Here is a 16,221-nt window from a genome sequence, read left to right as displayed (position 1 = left end):
ACAGGTACCCTCTGTGTATATCACAAGACAAGAGTCCCTGCTGGATGTAAGTCAAGGAATCGCCCAAATACGCTTGGACCAGTGCAGCTACTACAGGAAAAAAAAGACAAAATACCCACTGTTAATGGAAATACTTGCTAAAATTGATCGAACTCTAAAATGTTCCAGGGATTGAGTACTTTACATGTATTATTCTCATGCAACCAGTGCAAAAATCCCATGGGGCAGATGCCAGCGCTTGCCCCATTTTATTTAGAGGTTAAATAAAACGACGTGGTCACAAAGTTGGGCTGCCTGTGCGCTTGCCCACAACCCCAGAGCTGCCCTATCTAAAGTCTGGAGTGGAACAGCTGAACTGTATGTGAGCCTGAGTCCAGACGGAAGCACTTAGCACTCAGGGAGGTGGTCCCTCCACCTATCCCACCTGCTAACAACACCCCCGACAGGTACAGCCAGGGCTGGGAGGGGAATAGGCCTGAGGCCACATCCAGCTCCAGAAAGGCTCAGAGGGGCAGGGTTGGGGGGGGGGGGGTAGGGAGGGGATATCAATCTTCGGCGGGAAGTAGGCCGAGCTACCAGGCCCTTTTCTCACGTCACACAAGCATGGGTCCGTTGTGGATCTGTCAGAACCCAGTGAGATTGCCCTGCCCGGAGGCTCTGCTTGTGAGCCAAGGACATTTCTGCTCCCTCCCCCAGGTGGCCAGTGCTCCCATCACCACTCCCCTTACAATAACCCTGAGGCGACTATGGGGACAGAAAAGCCAGCCACCTTCTCCCTGCTTCAGCCCACAGACTGCCTCCCTCTCCTCCCACCAGGAATGTCTGAGGACAGGGGCCTGAGCAATGACCCGGAGGCTGCAGGAAAGTACTAGATGTGAGGTTTTCATGCTAACTCTCCTCAAAAGGCCAAACCTTTTCACTATGAAGGGGAGTTGATTTTCAAAATCTTCTTTCCACTTTGAGTGGGACTAGGGGAGGGAGGTGTCCATCCCTAAAAGGAGTCAGGTCCAAAGGAAAGGCTGTTGGTTAAAAGGATCTCTTTCCTCTCCTAGACCCCATGCTCCTGCCAGATGGGGGAGGAGGAGCGGCTCAGGGAGCAGGGGAACCTAACCAGCCCGTGGCTTTCCTCTGTCACTGGCACTCTGGGCAGAGAAAGATGGTGAAGACCTGGGGGCCTGCCTCAGCCAGTCTCTGAGCTCAGGATATGGTCCTCTGGACAGAGTCTGTGACAGCCATTTCCAGGCACACCCTCTCCGGGAGGGACCACTGCAAAGTCCAGGGGGTTCTCTACAATTGGATGTACGTGTGTTAGCGCAGGGGGGTGATAATTCCTACCAGACCAGCCAGGGCTCCGTCCAGGAGCTGACGCAACAGAAGGCCTGACATGGTTTGCTCCCAGTGAGTCCTAGGCCAACAGCCCAGACCACATCCTTGCCTCTCTCTCTCCGGCCACAGCCCCTCAGTGACGTGTGTGAAGCTAGAGCTTTTCCCTGAAACAAAATGGAGACAGCCTCCACAGCACGGCCCACCATGGAATGTGGTGGAGACAGGCCAAGCAGGGCACAAAGGGACCATGAGGACCCCAAATAAGGACAGCTGGGGTTGATCCCACCCCTGCCACCTAACATCTGTGCCGAGAGTTCCGTAACCTCCTCATCTATGAAGTGAGGATCATAACAGGACCTGCCTCATAGTGTTGGTACGAGGGTTACATGAGCCCACATCTGTTAAGCCCCTAGAACAGCGCACATAGTGTGCGCTAGATAAACATTTATAAAACAAACGAGTAAATAAGGACTCAACAAAAGCAACTGGCTTCTCACTGTGACAGTCCCCCTGCCCCAGCACTCAGCTTACTGCACCCGAAACCCAAGGAAAATCCAACAAAGGCCTTAAAGAAAAAAAGAATTCTCAAACCCTTCCACGAACTCAAGGAGGTAATCCAGCACCAAGCAGGTCCTCCCTGCCCCAAGGAGCAGCCTCAAAAGGCCCAGCAAGATCACTGCACAACATGATTATTATATCTTAAATCACTGTGCTCCTCAGACACATGGAGTTTTTGAAATAAAAAGAGTGTGCTTTGGATTCTAATTTAAATTATGTATCCATTCACAGACTAGGAAGTCAATTACTCTTCCCTCCCCCAAAGAATTAATATCACCCGCCCAGAGTTTTAGAAACCATATGGTGCCAAACACACCAACACATCCATGCATTCTCAGGTGAGGAGGGCCGGCGGAAAGTCAAAGCAGAGGTTGAGTGAGCTCTCTCCAGCTCCCACCTACACACCAGGGCTAAAAAAAAATGTAATTATTCAAAGCCTCGGCAAATGGATGTAATTTCAGGTACCGCCAATTCTGCTTAGAAATACATTAATGGGTACAGGGATTATAGATATTCAGCTTCACAGCATCCACGTGTCTATTTTTTTAAAATCCCCAGGTCAAATGTGTTGAGAAATCTTTCCAAACACTCTCATGGGCAGGGAAGGGAATGATTTGCCCTCCCTGGGATGCTGACCACTGACTTTGTGTCCCTCCTCACCCCTTCAGCTTACAACCCCAATTTACTCCTAACTCCAGTCAAGCCTCTCTCCTTGTGTGCCTGCCAGTGTCAAGAGGGTCATGCCAAACGTCAGATCAACAAACCCACGCTGATTTGGTTGAGCACCGACTCTGTGCCTGACACTGTCCCCAGGGAGTTGGTGAGCCATTCACGGCGCTGAGTCACAATCCTGCCCCCACCCCATCTTCCCCAGGAGCAGCTCAGGAAAGACTGCAACACCAGACTCCTCTAAGACTCATCATCACAACTGTCTGCCGGGACACATTTATTCTTCTCCCACACAGAGGAAGCATTCCCATTTCTCAACTTAATTGCAGCTGCTTGCCTGTTCTGGCTATCAATGTCAATCACTCAGAACAACCCTCCCCTCACCCCAGCCCCTCCTCTGCCCTCAGGAGGATCTCTAAGTGGTCATGGGGTTCTGAGGTGTGGAATGGCTAGCCCACCCCCCAGGCAGACAAAGTCCCCACTCAATGGTCACCCAAAAGACCAGCCACACTGCCAACTTGGGGGCTGACAGCATCGTCTGGGCAGAGGGGAGGAGAGCGTATTCCCAACCTCCACGGAGGAAACCAGAGGTCCCAGGGAGCCTGGCTCTCCAGGATCTAACTGGGGTCACGGGCTGGGCATTACTGATAGCTGTACCCACTGATGCTCTCTCAAGGCCTTTCTCGAAGCTCCATCCAATGAATCCTGACAGACGTCCTCTCTAAATGAAAGGGCTCACGAGGCCTAAGCACCTATTATGTGCTAAACAGCATGCTAGGAGCTTCAGATGGGCCATCACATTTAATTCTCACATAACACTTGGGAGGAAAGTAGCGCAGCCATCACTGCACAGATCGGGAAGCTGAAGCTCCGAGACGTTTTCATTTTCAGGGTCCATAAGAATCACCCACGGAGCTTGTAATAATGCTGATTCCCAGTCCACCCCCTAGAAGTTATGCCTCAGCACAGAACACAGCTTCTACTTCGTGTCTACCCTCCCTGCTCCCTCATCAAGTGTTTTAAGACAGATACCAGGGTTATTGCTTCCAAAACAAAGAGCTCAGATGCCCTGCCAGGCAGTGCAAACACTAATACTAATACCTGGGAACCCTCTCCCTGGTGGTGGTGGTGGCAGCAGGGGATGGATGGGGAGGAAACCAAAACAGCCCATTTGGAAAATGTGTCCAACACAAGTACAAGAAAAATACTCATTTTCTCTCAGGTTGGACACAGCCAGACAGGGCTTCGAGGAATCATTTCTTTGACATTTAGCAACAACCATTCAGTGCCCAGCTTCCTTTTAAAGACAAGTCTCAACAAGAAAGCACAATTCTGCCTCCTGTTAGCCTGATCTCAGGAGACTTCCCCCAACAGAACGAGCTCCTTTGACTGGGCCACATTTCCCAGGCTCCCTTTATGGGAGCGGCAATGGTTAATAGTTAATGCTAGTTATTATAGAGCATGGACGATTTGCCAGGCACTGTTCTAAGTTGGCAGTACAGTCACGGTCCCCATTTTACAGATGAAGAAACAGCTGAAGACACAGAGAGGTTTAAGTGACCTGCCCAAGCTGGCAGCACAGCCAAGATTTCACCCCAGGCGCTCGGACTCCAGAATCTGTGTTCTGTAACCCCCACGCAGCACCACCCCTCACATGTAGAATTTGGGGAACCCCTAGGCAAAATCCCCGATTACGTCACTCTCCTAAAGCCCTGCTACTAGTCAAGTGCGGTACCCAGGTCAAGTTCCTACTACTCAACTCGGTGCCAGCCTCTTCAGGACACAGACAGGCACACACATACCCTCAGCCCCAGCTCCTTCGCATTTCCTCCACTGGCCTCTCCTGCCTCGGGCTGCCCACCACTCCGCTCCACAGCTGCCTGGCCTTCCTCACACTCACCCTCTGAAGCTCCCTAGGGCGCCCTCCTCAGGCTGCCAGCCCCAGTCACCCACACTGAAACTGCCCAGTATCCCTCTCCTCTCTTGGACTGGACACTGCTGGAGGTCGGAGACAGTGACCTCCGTTCCTCTCCACATCGCCCAGTGGGGAGATCGGCATATAGTAGATGTTCATCAGAGTCTAGATGCATCCTGGATCAAAAGCCATCCAGCCTGTGGTTAAATGCTCCTCCAGCAAGGTGCTATCTGTGGACACACACAGAACCTATCCTCTCTAAAGTCGGTTTGCAGAGGACAGGATTATTGCAGAGGTTCCTGCCTTAACCTACAATACTGCTCTGCTTCCACACCTCCCGGGACGGAGATAGTCTCATCTCTCACTTCACCCAAGGGGAGAGAACACAAGAGGCTGTGCAGCCTGGGCCCAGGCACAGGGCTGGAATGGGATCTCTGCTCCCTTCATCCCCCGAGCACACTGCCCACCTCCCCCCAACCCCTCCCCGTGCTGCAGTGTTCCAAGGAAGCACAGGAGGTAGCCAGCAGCCCCTGGAAGAGAATGCATGCTAACCTCACGCTGTCAGACCTCAAGAGGGTGAGGGCTCTGCCTTGGCAGGAAAAGCCCCTGAAAAACCCTGAGAACACTGACTGTGACGTTGGAAACACTCTCCTGGCAGAACCTTGAAAGAGAAAGCCTGGCTCTAAGCAGGCTTAAGAGGCTCATCAGCCCCTAAGCTGTGGTCAGCTGACATCTGGGGGAAGGTCGGGGGATCTACTCCCCCAGAGCACCAGGGACCCAACCCACTGCCCTGCCTGGGAACCATCTACCCTGCCCATCGTTCTTCTATCCTGCGGGGGACTTTCTGAGGGAGGCCCAAGGGGGCGTCTGCCTCAGGGTCATCAGGGAAGGTACAGAGGACCAGTTGTGGGGAACAGACTGTAAAGGGAGGATTCAGGACAGAAGGAAAGGCGCGATGGGAGCCAGAAGACACCTCGCACCATGATAGAAACAGTACACAAATTTGTAGCCAAAAGGACCCGGGTTCAAGTCGCAGCTCCTCCACTGATGTTCTGGCCTTGAAAAGATCTTTTAACCCTTCTCCCACCCCCTGCCTCAAATGCTTGCTTGATCTGTAAAATGAGGACAAGAAAATAATAAAAATACCTGCTTCTAAAAAGAACGTACGTGTTTTTCAACAATCAAGCACCACGGAGATTATTACTGTTGACATCTGTGGCCCAGGCAGCACCAGACAATGTCTGTCCTTCAGCTGTCAGAGCCGATAACCAGGTGGCCACCCAGATTAAGGATCAGACATCTGTGCAGCCCTCTAAATGCCCAGGAAAGAGACGAACCAGGAGCCGTTTTCATACCTCATTACTCAGGGATCTTGGTCCCCAGGTCCCGACAGCCTGGACAAGGTACCCATGGCCTTGGGACAGCATAGCTGCTGTTGGACAAGGATATATAGTGGGTTTTTTTGTTTTTAATTAATTTATTTATTTTTGGCTGCGTTGGGTCTTCGTTGCTGTGAAGATCGAGAAATAAATGTTTTGACAGCCACTTAAAAACAACAGACAGATAGAACCATATTCCCCCGTGCCTTTCCCTCTGCCAATATTTACTTAAGACACCCTGCCAGTCTGCTGAAATGCTGCTGTCTTACACTGAGCAAAAAAAGACTCAAACCCATGCTCTTTTCTGAAGATACAGAAAACTAGAGTAAGCACCTCACTAAATCACCAAATAGTTCCCATCATGCAGTGTTTTCTTAAATAAGCTCCTTTTCCCAAAGTCCTCAATTTAGGAAGCCCAAAATTTACTCCCATAAATATCAAGAGAATGATACCTACACCCACCGTCTTCACATACGCACTGCACTGCAAATCAGGGGTCACACCCTCACCACCCACCCACTGTCCTTTCTCTGAAAAAAAGAGCCTTAAGAAGCAAATTGCCACCATTTGTCTTAAAGAGGTTTTCCCAGATCTTTTCTAGGTTGGTTTTGAGACCGTGGCACAAATCACGGCTCTTAGTCCTCCCTCCGGCTCTCTACACAACACTGCTCTTGTTCCTTTTGCACAGAACCTAACATTTCAATCCATGAGCCAGTTTTCACCCTTGATAAAACAAGCAGGAAATGAAATATAAAGTGTGGGATTAGGCCAAGGCTTGCCAAGCTGGGAGAACCTTTTCTTAACCTTCAACAACAAGAGGTTTCAGAATTTCCCTTCTAAATAGATGTAAGCTGCTAGTTTCCCAGAAATTCTTTGTGGAACTGCTGCTTTCTGGTTTGAAATAAAGTTGCTGGGACTGCTGTTCCCAGCAACACCTCAATGAGAAAGATGACAAATACTCGAAATAGCAGGCTGGCACGCTACAAGACAAATTTCACTACCATGAAGTTCAACATTTGTCTGGGGAGGAACATGTGGCAGACAGGACAGATTTCTTCCTGGGGTGCCCTGGAAGACTATCCCTTGAATGATGGCTTAATTAAACCTCAAGAGGGCAGCTTCCTGGGCCATCCAGTATTCACAGGCTTCTACACCTGGTACCTATGGCCATCTGGGGTCCCCACCTGGACATTCTGTCGCCCCTGGTTCAGCCTTCACTCCCTAACTCCTCTTCTCTCCCTTTCAGACTGAAGGATGGGCTTTTAGAATAAAAAAGACACACACTCTAGATATTTAGCATTATTCCAGAGGAGTAATCCTTCTGAAGGAGACTTGAAGCCTTGCTTCACGCTTGGTCTCCACTCCCTGCCTCCATAAGATGGGTTCTTAACTGCCCACTCCCAGCGCCCTGGAGCACCAAGCCCTGCCCAGCACTGCGGCTCCTCACTCCTGTCCAGGGGGCCTGAGCACTGGCACCCTCACCCCGTGGTGTCTCGGAGTGAGGCATGATGGTGGTGATTCAGCCTATGAGGTCGATGCCCTGATGTTTGCATTTAAAGCTTTATATTCCACAGTATAGAGATGAACCATAAGATGTATGCTAATACTTTAAATTTCTAATTTTTTAAAACTTAGAATGACATTAAATAGCAAATAGAAATGCCATAACAAGTTGAGGGAAAGCCAGCAGAAGACAGGAAAGCGCTTTATACTTTAATACCTTTTTTTTTTTAATTGATTTATTTTATTTATTTTTGGCTGCATTGGGTCTTCGTTGCTGCATGCGGGCTTTCTCTAGTTGCGGCGAGCAGGCTTCTCACTGCGGTGGCTTCTCTTGTTGCAGAGCACGGGCTTTAGGCGTGCAGGCTCAGTAGTTGTGGCTCACGGGCTCTAGAGCGGGCTCTAGAGCACAGGCTCAGTAGTTGTGGCGCACTGGCTTAGTTGCTCCGTGGCATGTGGGATCTTCCCAGACCAGGGCTTGAACCTGTGTCCCCTGCATTGGCAGGAGGATTCTTAACCACTGCGCCACCAGGGAAGCCCTACTTTAATACCTTTAATGGCACTTTTTTTTTTTTTTGAACAAGAGACCCTGCACTTTCATTTTGCACAGGGTCCTGCAAATCAGGTTGCCAGTCCTGACCCAGGATCTGCTGCGATCCAAAGGGCTGGGGAGGGGAAACTGGCCTTACTACAAGCCTTACTCCAGTACCCACAAAGAGAATGGCACCTACACAGCATGGCCTGAAAGGCTCCAAAGCTAAAACTGAGGGGGACTTAAAGTTAGAAGAGACCTTGTACAATCAGCTGTTTCCCACCAGGACCCTGGAGCCAAGTTACAGCAGACACCAAGGCCTGGCAACCAGAGAGGAAGGGAGGCCTGGTCCAAAGGCCAACAGATGTCCCGTTCCCCAGATGCAGAGCATGAGGTTATGAGGTGAAGAAGACAAAGGAGGCCAGGTTCCCGCTTTGAGTGCTGTTCTTGACACCAAGCAACTACATCCAAGAAGCCTGAGGGCCAGGCACCAGCCCTGACAGGTGTGGTTCCTGGCCACTTTGCTTCCTTCACCTTGCCCAGTTTCCCCTATTCCCCTGATCTACTTCAATAAATACCAAATGCCTACTCAGTGCCCAGTGCTGGGCTGGGCACCAAAGTCTCAGAGGAGGCAAGACCCCTCCTCTCTGCCATTCATCCTCCTTGTCGACTAGATCTATTCAAAGCCTGCTGTAGGGAGAACCCAACCCACAGGGTTTCATGAAACCCTGAAGCCCAGCCCACTGTAACACTCTAGCTCCCAAGGCCTCTTCTAGAACTTTTCCCTCATGGGTTTCATGTTTGAAAAGGCTGTGTCTGCCAAACTGTTTTTACTAAGTAATAATGGGGAATTCCCTGGATGTCCAGTGGTTAGGACTCCATGCTTCCAACTGCAGGGGGCACAGGTTTGATCCCTGGTCAGGAAACTAAGTTCCTGATAGCCACGCGGTGCAAAAAAAAAAATTAATGTCTTCCACTCCTTACTAATCAGAGACATGCACCACCACCAGACAGCACAGGACACCAGGGCTGCTGACCTTCCAAGGCACTTCAATCCCCAGCAAAACAAAGAAGAGGTGCGGCCACGTGAGCCCTGGGCAGCTTGACTCGGAGCAGTGGCACGTGGCACACAAGGCTCCTTCAAGTGTCAACGCTGGCTCTCACCTCTGATCTGGGGTAGAAGCCACCACCACCATGGTGACCATGAAGACCTACAGTCTAGTCCCAGCTCTAACACTTCGGCCAAATCACTGAACCTTCGTGAACCTGAGTTTCATCATCTGAAAAATGGGATAATCCCCGACCTGCTGCTTCTAGGGACTGTTAGAAGGATCAAATAAGAAAAGGTACTGGAGAAAGCCAACTGCCCTTTGCTGCCCGAATGCCCAGAATTATACAAGATTCCACATCGGTAAAATGGGACTAGTAACAGTTCCTACCTCATCAAGTTGTTGTGAGAATTAAGTCAGATAATAGCTATAAAACAGTTCCTGGCATTCTTCAAGGACCCAGAAAGATGAAGCTATTACATAATCGCTACTACTAGTATTGCTGTTGCTGTTAATGACACTATTATCACAACTTGTTACCTGGCTAAGAGACTCATGGGAAAGCAAATAAGTTTTAGAGTACAAGAGGTCTTCTTAGGAGATATCAATCAGCATCACCTAGTCTAGAATTGGGAGAACCACGTTTTGTCCCAAGTTAATCCAAAAATGAACCAAAAGTGCAGAAATCAAAACTAAAATCCACCTGCCTTAGCTCAAGGTTTTCTGCTTCAAGAAATTTTTCTCTGTAAAGTATTCAAACACCTGCTAAATATCAGGAGCAACTGATGCATCCTGAAAACCTCACACAACTCTCTGGTCCGAGGATCCAATGGGGAAAATAAAAGCAGCTGTGCCAATGCTTTGTCCCTCTAACTGAGCCCTATTAGAGGAGGACCAAAAAAAAAAAAAAAAAAAAAAAAATTGAACACTCAGAAATGCTCGTAGCGAATCTAAGAAAGCAGAGTGAAGCAAAACATTTTTTATGTGGGGAAAAGGAGAACAATTACTCCCAAACCCTTAAGTCTCTCAAGAAATTGTCACGGGAGGTAGGAAATATAATCAGCTGCCACAGGGTCTCAGCTTCCCCACATGGTTCACCTTTGAGTGTGGGGACACTGTCACATCCTGCTTTCCCCTAGGCCTGGGAGGACACAGCCTAGGCCCTGGGGGGCAGGGAGCCAGAACTTGCTGTAAGATGATCACCAGGGACTTGACACACAGTTACCACAGAAGAGTCAGCAAGAGACAGGAAGGTTGGGAGGCTGTGACTATGGCCTATAGAGTCCTACACACCCCTCAAGTCCCCCAGCCCAAGACTTTGCCTAGTACCTCATGAAAAAGACCGAAACTATCAAACAGGAACACCCACCTCTCCCCTCACCAACCCTATCAACCTCCTTACATCAGCTCTGGCACTCAGCCCTTCCTTTCCACAAACGGATGAAATGCCCTGTTCCCATCTGAGACCAGTGAGACTTAAGCCCTGGATGCCTTCCCTCCTACCTTCTCTGAAACACTGCTCCAGTAATTGTCCCATCTCTTTCCTGCATCATCTATTTCTCCATCTCTTCTGGATCATTCCCATCCAAACAAAACACGCTCTACAATCTCCCTCTAAAAAAAACCACCCCCCTCCAAATGTACATCCTCTCCAGTTCTCACCTAGTTCCTCAACTCCACTCTGTAACAAAACCACCTGAAAGATTCACCTATACTTACTGACTCCATTTCCTTACCTCAGGTGTTCTCTTCCACCTGTTCCACTCAGGATTTGTCCTTCAGGCTTCTGGGAGCCCTCATTCTCCTGGGTTTTCTCCTACCTTCTCAGTCCTTCTCCTTTGCCAGTCTCCAAATGCTGCTCTGTCCCAAGGCTTAGGTCATCTTTCCTGTCTACACTCTTTTCCTAGGTGATTTCATCTAATCCTGTGGCCTTGAATAACACCTATAATACCCAAATGTATATCTCCAGTCCTCTCTCTTTCCTGGGCTCAGATTCACACATCTGACTAATTGATATATTCACATCTCAATGTAACATGGCACAACGAGATCTCATGCTCTCCCCCACCCCAAACCTGCTCCTCCCGGCCTTCCCATCTCAGTGATATGAGCACCATCCACTCAGGTGCTCAAGCCCCTGGGAGTCATCTCTGACCCTTTTCCTTCTCTCGCAGACTGCAACCCAGTCACCAAGCCTGAATCTGACCACTTCTCTCCAGCTCCGATGCTACCTACCACCCTCAGTCAGGCCATCAATGATGCTTGCCTGGACGACAGCAATAGCCTCCTCCTACTATCCCTACAGTTGCCCACCTACAGCCCACTCTAGAACAGGCAGAGAGACCATTCTGAAAATGTAAATCAGGTGATTCCCTGCCGGTCCAGTGGTTAGGACTCAGAGCTTTCACTGCCGGGGCCCAGGTTCGATCCCTGGTCGGGGAACTGAGATCTTGCAAGCCGCCAAAAAAAAAAATTAAAAAGTAAATCAGGGCTTCCCTGGTGGCGCAGTGGTTGAGAATCTGCCTGCCAATGCAGGGGACACGGGTTCGAGCCCTGGTCTGGGAAGATCCCACACGCCGCGGAGCAACTAAGCCCGTGAGCCACAACTACTGAGCCTGCGCGTCTGGAGCCTGTGCTCCGCAATAAGAGAGGCCGCGACAGTGAGAGGCCCGCGCACCGCGATGAAGAGTGGCCCCCGCTCGCCGCAACTAGAGAAAGCCCTCGCACAGAAACGAAGACCCAACACAGCTAAATATAATAAATAAATAATAAATAAATTAAAAAAAAAAAAAAGTAAATCATTCGTGTCACTCCTTACCCTGGCTCACAAAGCTGTGTACCATTCAGCTCTCTCCTGTCTGTAACCTCTTCTCCTGCCACCTTCTCCCTTGTTACCACATTCCAGACACACCGGCCTTTCTGCTCCTTGAACTCGAAGCTCTTTCGTGCCTTAAAGCCCTTCCACTGGCAGTTTCTCTCTTCCGGAAATGCTCTGCCACCTCATCCACAGAAGGATGGCTCTTTCTCGTCATTCAAATTTTACCTTAAATGTCACCTATTCAGAAACACCAACACTAACCTCCCAATCCAATGAAACTACCCAGTTACTTATCACATCACCTTATTTTAATTTTCTGCATAGTAGTTACCACTATCTGACATTATTCTTGTTTGTTTTTTTCATTTTTCGGTTTCCTCCCCTCCCCCACTCAACTGCAAGCTCCCTGAGCAGCCGACCAGTGAGTGTCTGCCTCCTCACTTCTGTAGTCCCAATGCTTACAACAATGTGTGGTACACAGGAGAAATCTAATAACATCAATGGATGCAGTTATGAGCCAGAGAGGCCCACTGACCAAGAGGTTTGAGGTCCCAGCCAGCTCCCCAACTTCTCTCTCAAATACAGATGTGAGGTAGGAGAGCAGAACCACAGTCACAGGGCTGGTGCTCATTTCTATAAATCTCATCCATCAGGATTTCAACCATCTGTCAGAGCCCAAACCGGGAGGGAGGCTCTGGGATGTTCTGCGACCATCCGAGCTTCGAATATGCTGCTCCACTACTGACTAGCAGTGTTTTAGTTGGTGAAGAAAGGAATTCTGACTCAGAGTCCCCCAAAATACACCAACCTCTATCCTTTGCCTAGTTTATTCATTCAGTGAACAAACATTTACTGAGTGCCTACTCTGTGCCAGGCACTGGGGCAAAGGATCAAAAGCAGTTTGTGACCTCATGGAGCTCACCTGCGAGCAGGCAGAGGGTTGCAGAGAAACGCTGCAACCCAGGTACACGCCCAGAGTGGGAAATTAAAGACTACACTAGTGTTAGCGTCAGAACGGCGCCTTAACTCACCGCCCCTCGATTTCATTTCTACAGACCTCGGTCTAGGGTACCTGACGGCTGGGGCAAGGCTCCCGAGCTTCGGCGGAAAAGCCACTGATTGACTAGCAGAGGCAGGAGTGATAGTCCCGGTAAAGCGCCAGCTGAAGACACCGAGTGGTCGAGGAATGCTATTGGCTGACCGGTTCCCCTCCCCAGCCCCGCCGCTCCCCCGCAGGCCCGCGCTTTGGAGAAGCGGGGCTGCGGTGCCGACCTTCCACCACCAACCCGGACAACGTGGCCGAAGAGAAAGACCCCCAGACGAGATGCCCTTCGTCTCTTTCCCCACCCCCCTCTCCTCCCCAACCCCAGTTGCCTGACCCAGGTCAGAACCCCTACTTCCGCTCTTCCCACCCCGGGCCATCCCGGCCCCGGCACCCGCCAGACTCCGCGCAGCCCGAGAGCCCAGCGCGGAGGTGTGTCCGACCCCTCACACCAGCGCCCCAAGCCCGCCCAGTCGCCGCGTCCCGGGCGCAGTTTGAAGCCCCGGCGCCCGCATCGGGCGGGATACCGGACCCCGGCCCGGGCCCCCCTGCGGAGATGCGGCCCCCGCCTCGCCTCCCCCTGGAGCCCGCCGCACAACTCAGGCACAAAATAGCCTACATGAGTGCGGCCGCGGCGCAGTGCGCGCCAACTCGCCGGACCCGCGCGGGGGGAAGGGGGGCGGCGGCGCGGCGGGAAACGGGTCGGACCCCGAGGCACAGGTGAAGGCGCGGCGCCCCCGTCACTTACTCGATGAAGTAACTGGCGCCCTCCTCCGTGAAGCCCTCCTCCCAGCCGCGGGGCAGGTCTGTGGAAACGCGAGAAAAGTCCGGTCAAACTTGGGCCACCCAGGCGCACGACCCCCCTCCCCCGAGCGCCCCACCCCGCCGGCCTGGCGCCCACCTGAGCGGATCATGTGGCCGGAGTTGACGGGTTCCCCGGTGCGCGGGTGTAGCCAGGTCGTGCAGCGGAGCTGGTCGCTGCGGAGAGAGAGATGCACCTGTTAGAGCCGCCGCCGCTCTGGGGGCGCTCGCCCGGCCCCGCACCCCCGCCCGGCCCGCGCCCCAGCCCGCGTCCCCGCTTTCCCGCGCCGCACTTGATGAAGAAGACGCGGCCGTCCCGGCACACGCCGTAGGACCAGTGCTCAGGTAAAGTGTCCCGCCCGACCGCCGCCGCCGCCATGTTCGCCGCGCACTGAGTAGCCGCGGCCGCCGCGGGGAGGGAGGGAGGGGGCGGAGGCGGGGGAGGGGGCGGTGCGGGCGGCGTGCCGGCGGGCTCGGCCAGCGCGGGCCCGGACTGCGCCCCCGGGCGCTCCATTGCGGCGCTGGCTCCACGGGGTGCGGGCGTGCGGCGGCCAGGGCCCGGGCTGGCAGAGTCCCGGCACCGCCGCGGGAGTTCGCCGCTGCACCCGCCCGCCCCAGCGCGGTAGCCGCGGCCTTTGTCCCCGCGCCTTCCCCGCCCCCAGCCCGCCGCGCGCCCCTTGGCCCCTGAGGCCGCGAGACTCGAGCAGGGCGGGGGCCGCCTTCGGGGCGCGGCGGGCCAACTCCTGAGACAGGGTGCTCCCCGAATGCGCCGGTAAACCCCACCGGACCCCCAGGCCACAACTCTCTCCAGGAACTGTACTTCTTTCTGAACCATGTAAACCTCAACAGGTTACTTCCATATTCCTTCCGAGCCTCGGTTTCTTCCTCTGTAAAATAAAGTTAGTAATAAATACTACATGGGATTGTTCTGTAGATTAAATGAAATAACAGTGGTGTAAAGTACTTAACTGGACCCGGGCACGTATAGGTGCTCTGTTAATCCCAGGTCAGCCATGATTTCATTTCCCCAAGTTTGCAGCGGGCGTATGAAGCAGGAGGGTGCAGGTCCTCCCCCGACACACCAACACATAGCCCTGAGGTTGGAAGGAATAACAGGTCTCTGCCTTCAATTCTTGTCAAGTGACAGACAGGTGCTGAGAGCTGTGCTGCATCTCATCCATCTTTAGAAGAACAGACCCTCCAGGCGGGGGGGAGGGGGGTGGTCTGTAGTGGGGACTCTGGAAGCTTCTTTGCATGGCTGGAGCCTTCTCAGTCTTTGGTCTCATCTCAGCTCCTGGGGGATCCCTCCCCTGACCTCACTGTCTAAAGGAGACCCTTCCCCTCCTCCACTCACTATTCCTTTACTTCTGTGCACTTAGTTGACATTCTTATTTGTGTGTTTGTTTATTGCCTTTTTGTTGTACATTATCACACATACACAAACACACCAGTAAACTGTCAGCTGGATGAGAGGAGGGGCCTTGTTCTGTCTCACTCACTGCCATATCCCCAGTGCCTGGAACAGTGCCTGACTCATATATATAGTCAATAAATGCGGCTTGAGTGCATGAAAAACACTCCACCCTGACATCCCTGCACACTAAGCATGGACAGAGAGGAAGCTGGGCTCTGGGAGATGTCAGGTCCAGCCTTTGAGGGACATAGGAGGTAGTTGGTGGGATGCAGCTCACATGAAAGTGAGACTGTAGGCTAGATTCAGAAAGGCGCCCCACTAATAAGAACCTACTGCATAGCACTTTACTCAATACTCTGTAATGACCTATATTGGGAAAAGTATCTAAAAAAGAGTGGATATATGTATAACTGATTCACTTTCCTGTACAGCAAAAACTAACACAACATTGTAAATCAACAATAGAGGAAAGAAAGGAAAGGAAGGAAGGAAGGAATATGCCCCAGCCAGGTGGAATTTGGCTGGACCCTGAAGGACTGGTCAGATTTGACTGGGAAGAATGCATCCCAGAGGAGAGGGATGAGAGAGCAAACATGGGATTGTGGAAGGGGTATGGGATGTTGAGGAGACCATAAAGGTCCCTTCCTTAGGAACAGACAGTGGTGTTTGGGAAGGAGGCCCATATGAGTTAAAAAGAGGGAGCTGTGATTGTGGAGGACCTTGAACACCTGTCCGAGAGGACCTTGAACACCAGTCCGAGAGGGCCTCCTCCCTTTGAGGAGATTCTTGAGCAAATTACAAGGGGAGAGTAGTGTCTTTGTTGTTAAACATTAATTTAAAAGAATGCATTAAGTGGGCAAAGGACATGAACACACAGTTCATAGAAAAGTAATACTTTTTTTTTTATAAATTTGTTTATTTTTGGCTGCATTGGGTCTTCGTTGCTGCAAGCGGGCTTTCTCTAGTTGTGGCGAGTGGGCTTCTTACTGTGGTGGCTCCTCTTGTTGCGGAGCATGGGCTCTAGGTGCATGGGCTCCAGTAGTTGCAGCATGCAGGTTCAGTAGTTGTGGCTCGCAGGCTCTGGAGCACAGGCTCAGTAGTTGTGGCACACGGGCTTAGTTGCTCCGCAGCATGTGGGATCTTCCCGGACCAGGGATGGAACTCGTGTCCCCTGTATTGGCAGGTGGATTCTCAACGAATGCACCACCAGGGAAGCCC

The 16,221-nt window shown here is 51.8% G+C and overlaps 1 protein-coding gene across 11 annotated transcripts in view; it reads right to left on the bottom strand.

Moving 5' to 3' along the window:
• PLEKHA7 (pleckstrin homology domain containing A7) overlaps positions 1–14,025 on the bottom strand; it is a 208,063-nt gene extending 194,038 nt beyond the window's left edge. For 6 of the 11 annotated variants that reach the window (XR_014231392.1, XM_082341400.1, XM_082341399.1 and 3 more), the window contains exons 1-3: positions 13,883–14,022; positions 13,690–13,766; positions 13,537–13,594 (exon numbers count right to left, since the gene is read on the bottom strand). Coding sequence is in view for 9 of the 11 variants with exons in the window: in XM_082341400.1 (XP_082197526.1) it covers positions 13,537–13,594; positions 13,690–13,766; positions 13,883–13,968 (221 nt within the window). In the remaining 2 variants the exon portion in view is untranslated. Of the gene's footprint in view, positions 1–13,536; positions 13,595–13,689; positions 13,767–13,882 lie in introns of all 11 variants that reach the window. The other 5 variants (XR_014231391.1, XM_082341398.1, XM_082341390.1 and 2 more) reach the window with 2 other exon arrangements.
• Between the last annotated feature and the right edge of the window lie 2,196 nt (positions 14,026–16,221).

Source organism: Balaenoptera borealis (genome assembly GCF_965194805.1).
Source record: "Balaenoptera borealis genome assembly, chromosome: 11".
Lineage (NCBI taxonomy): Eukaryota > Metazoa > Chordata > Mammalia > Artiodactyla > Balaenopteridae > Balaenoptera > Balaenoptera borealis.
This window is presented reverse-complemented; position numbering and strand designations above follow the sequence as displayed.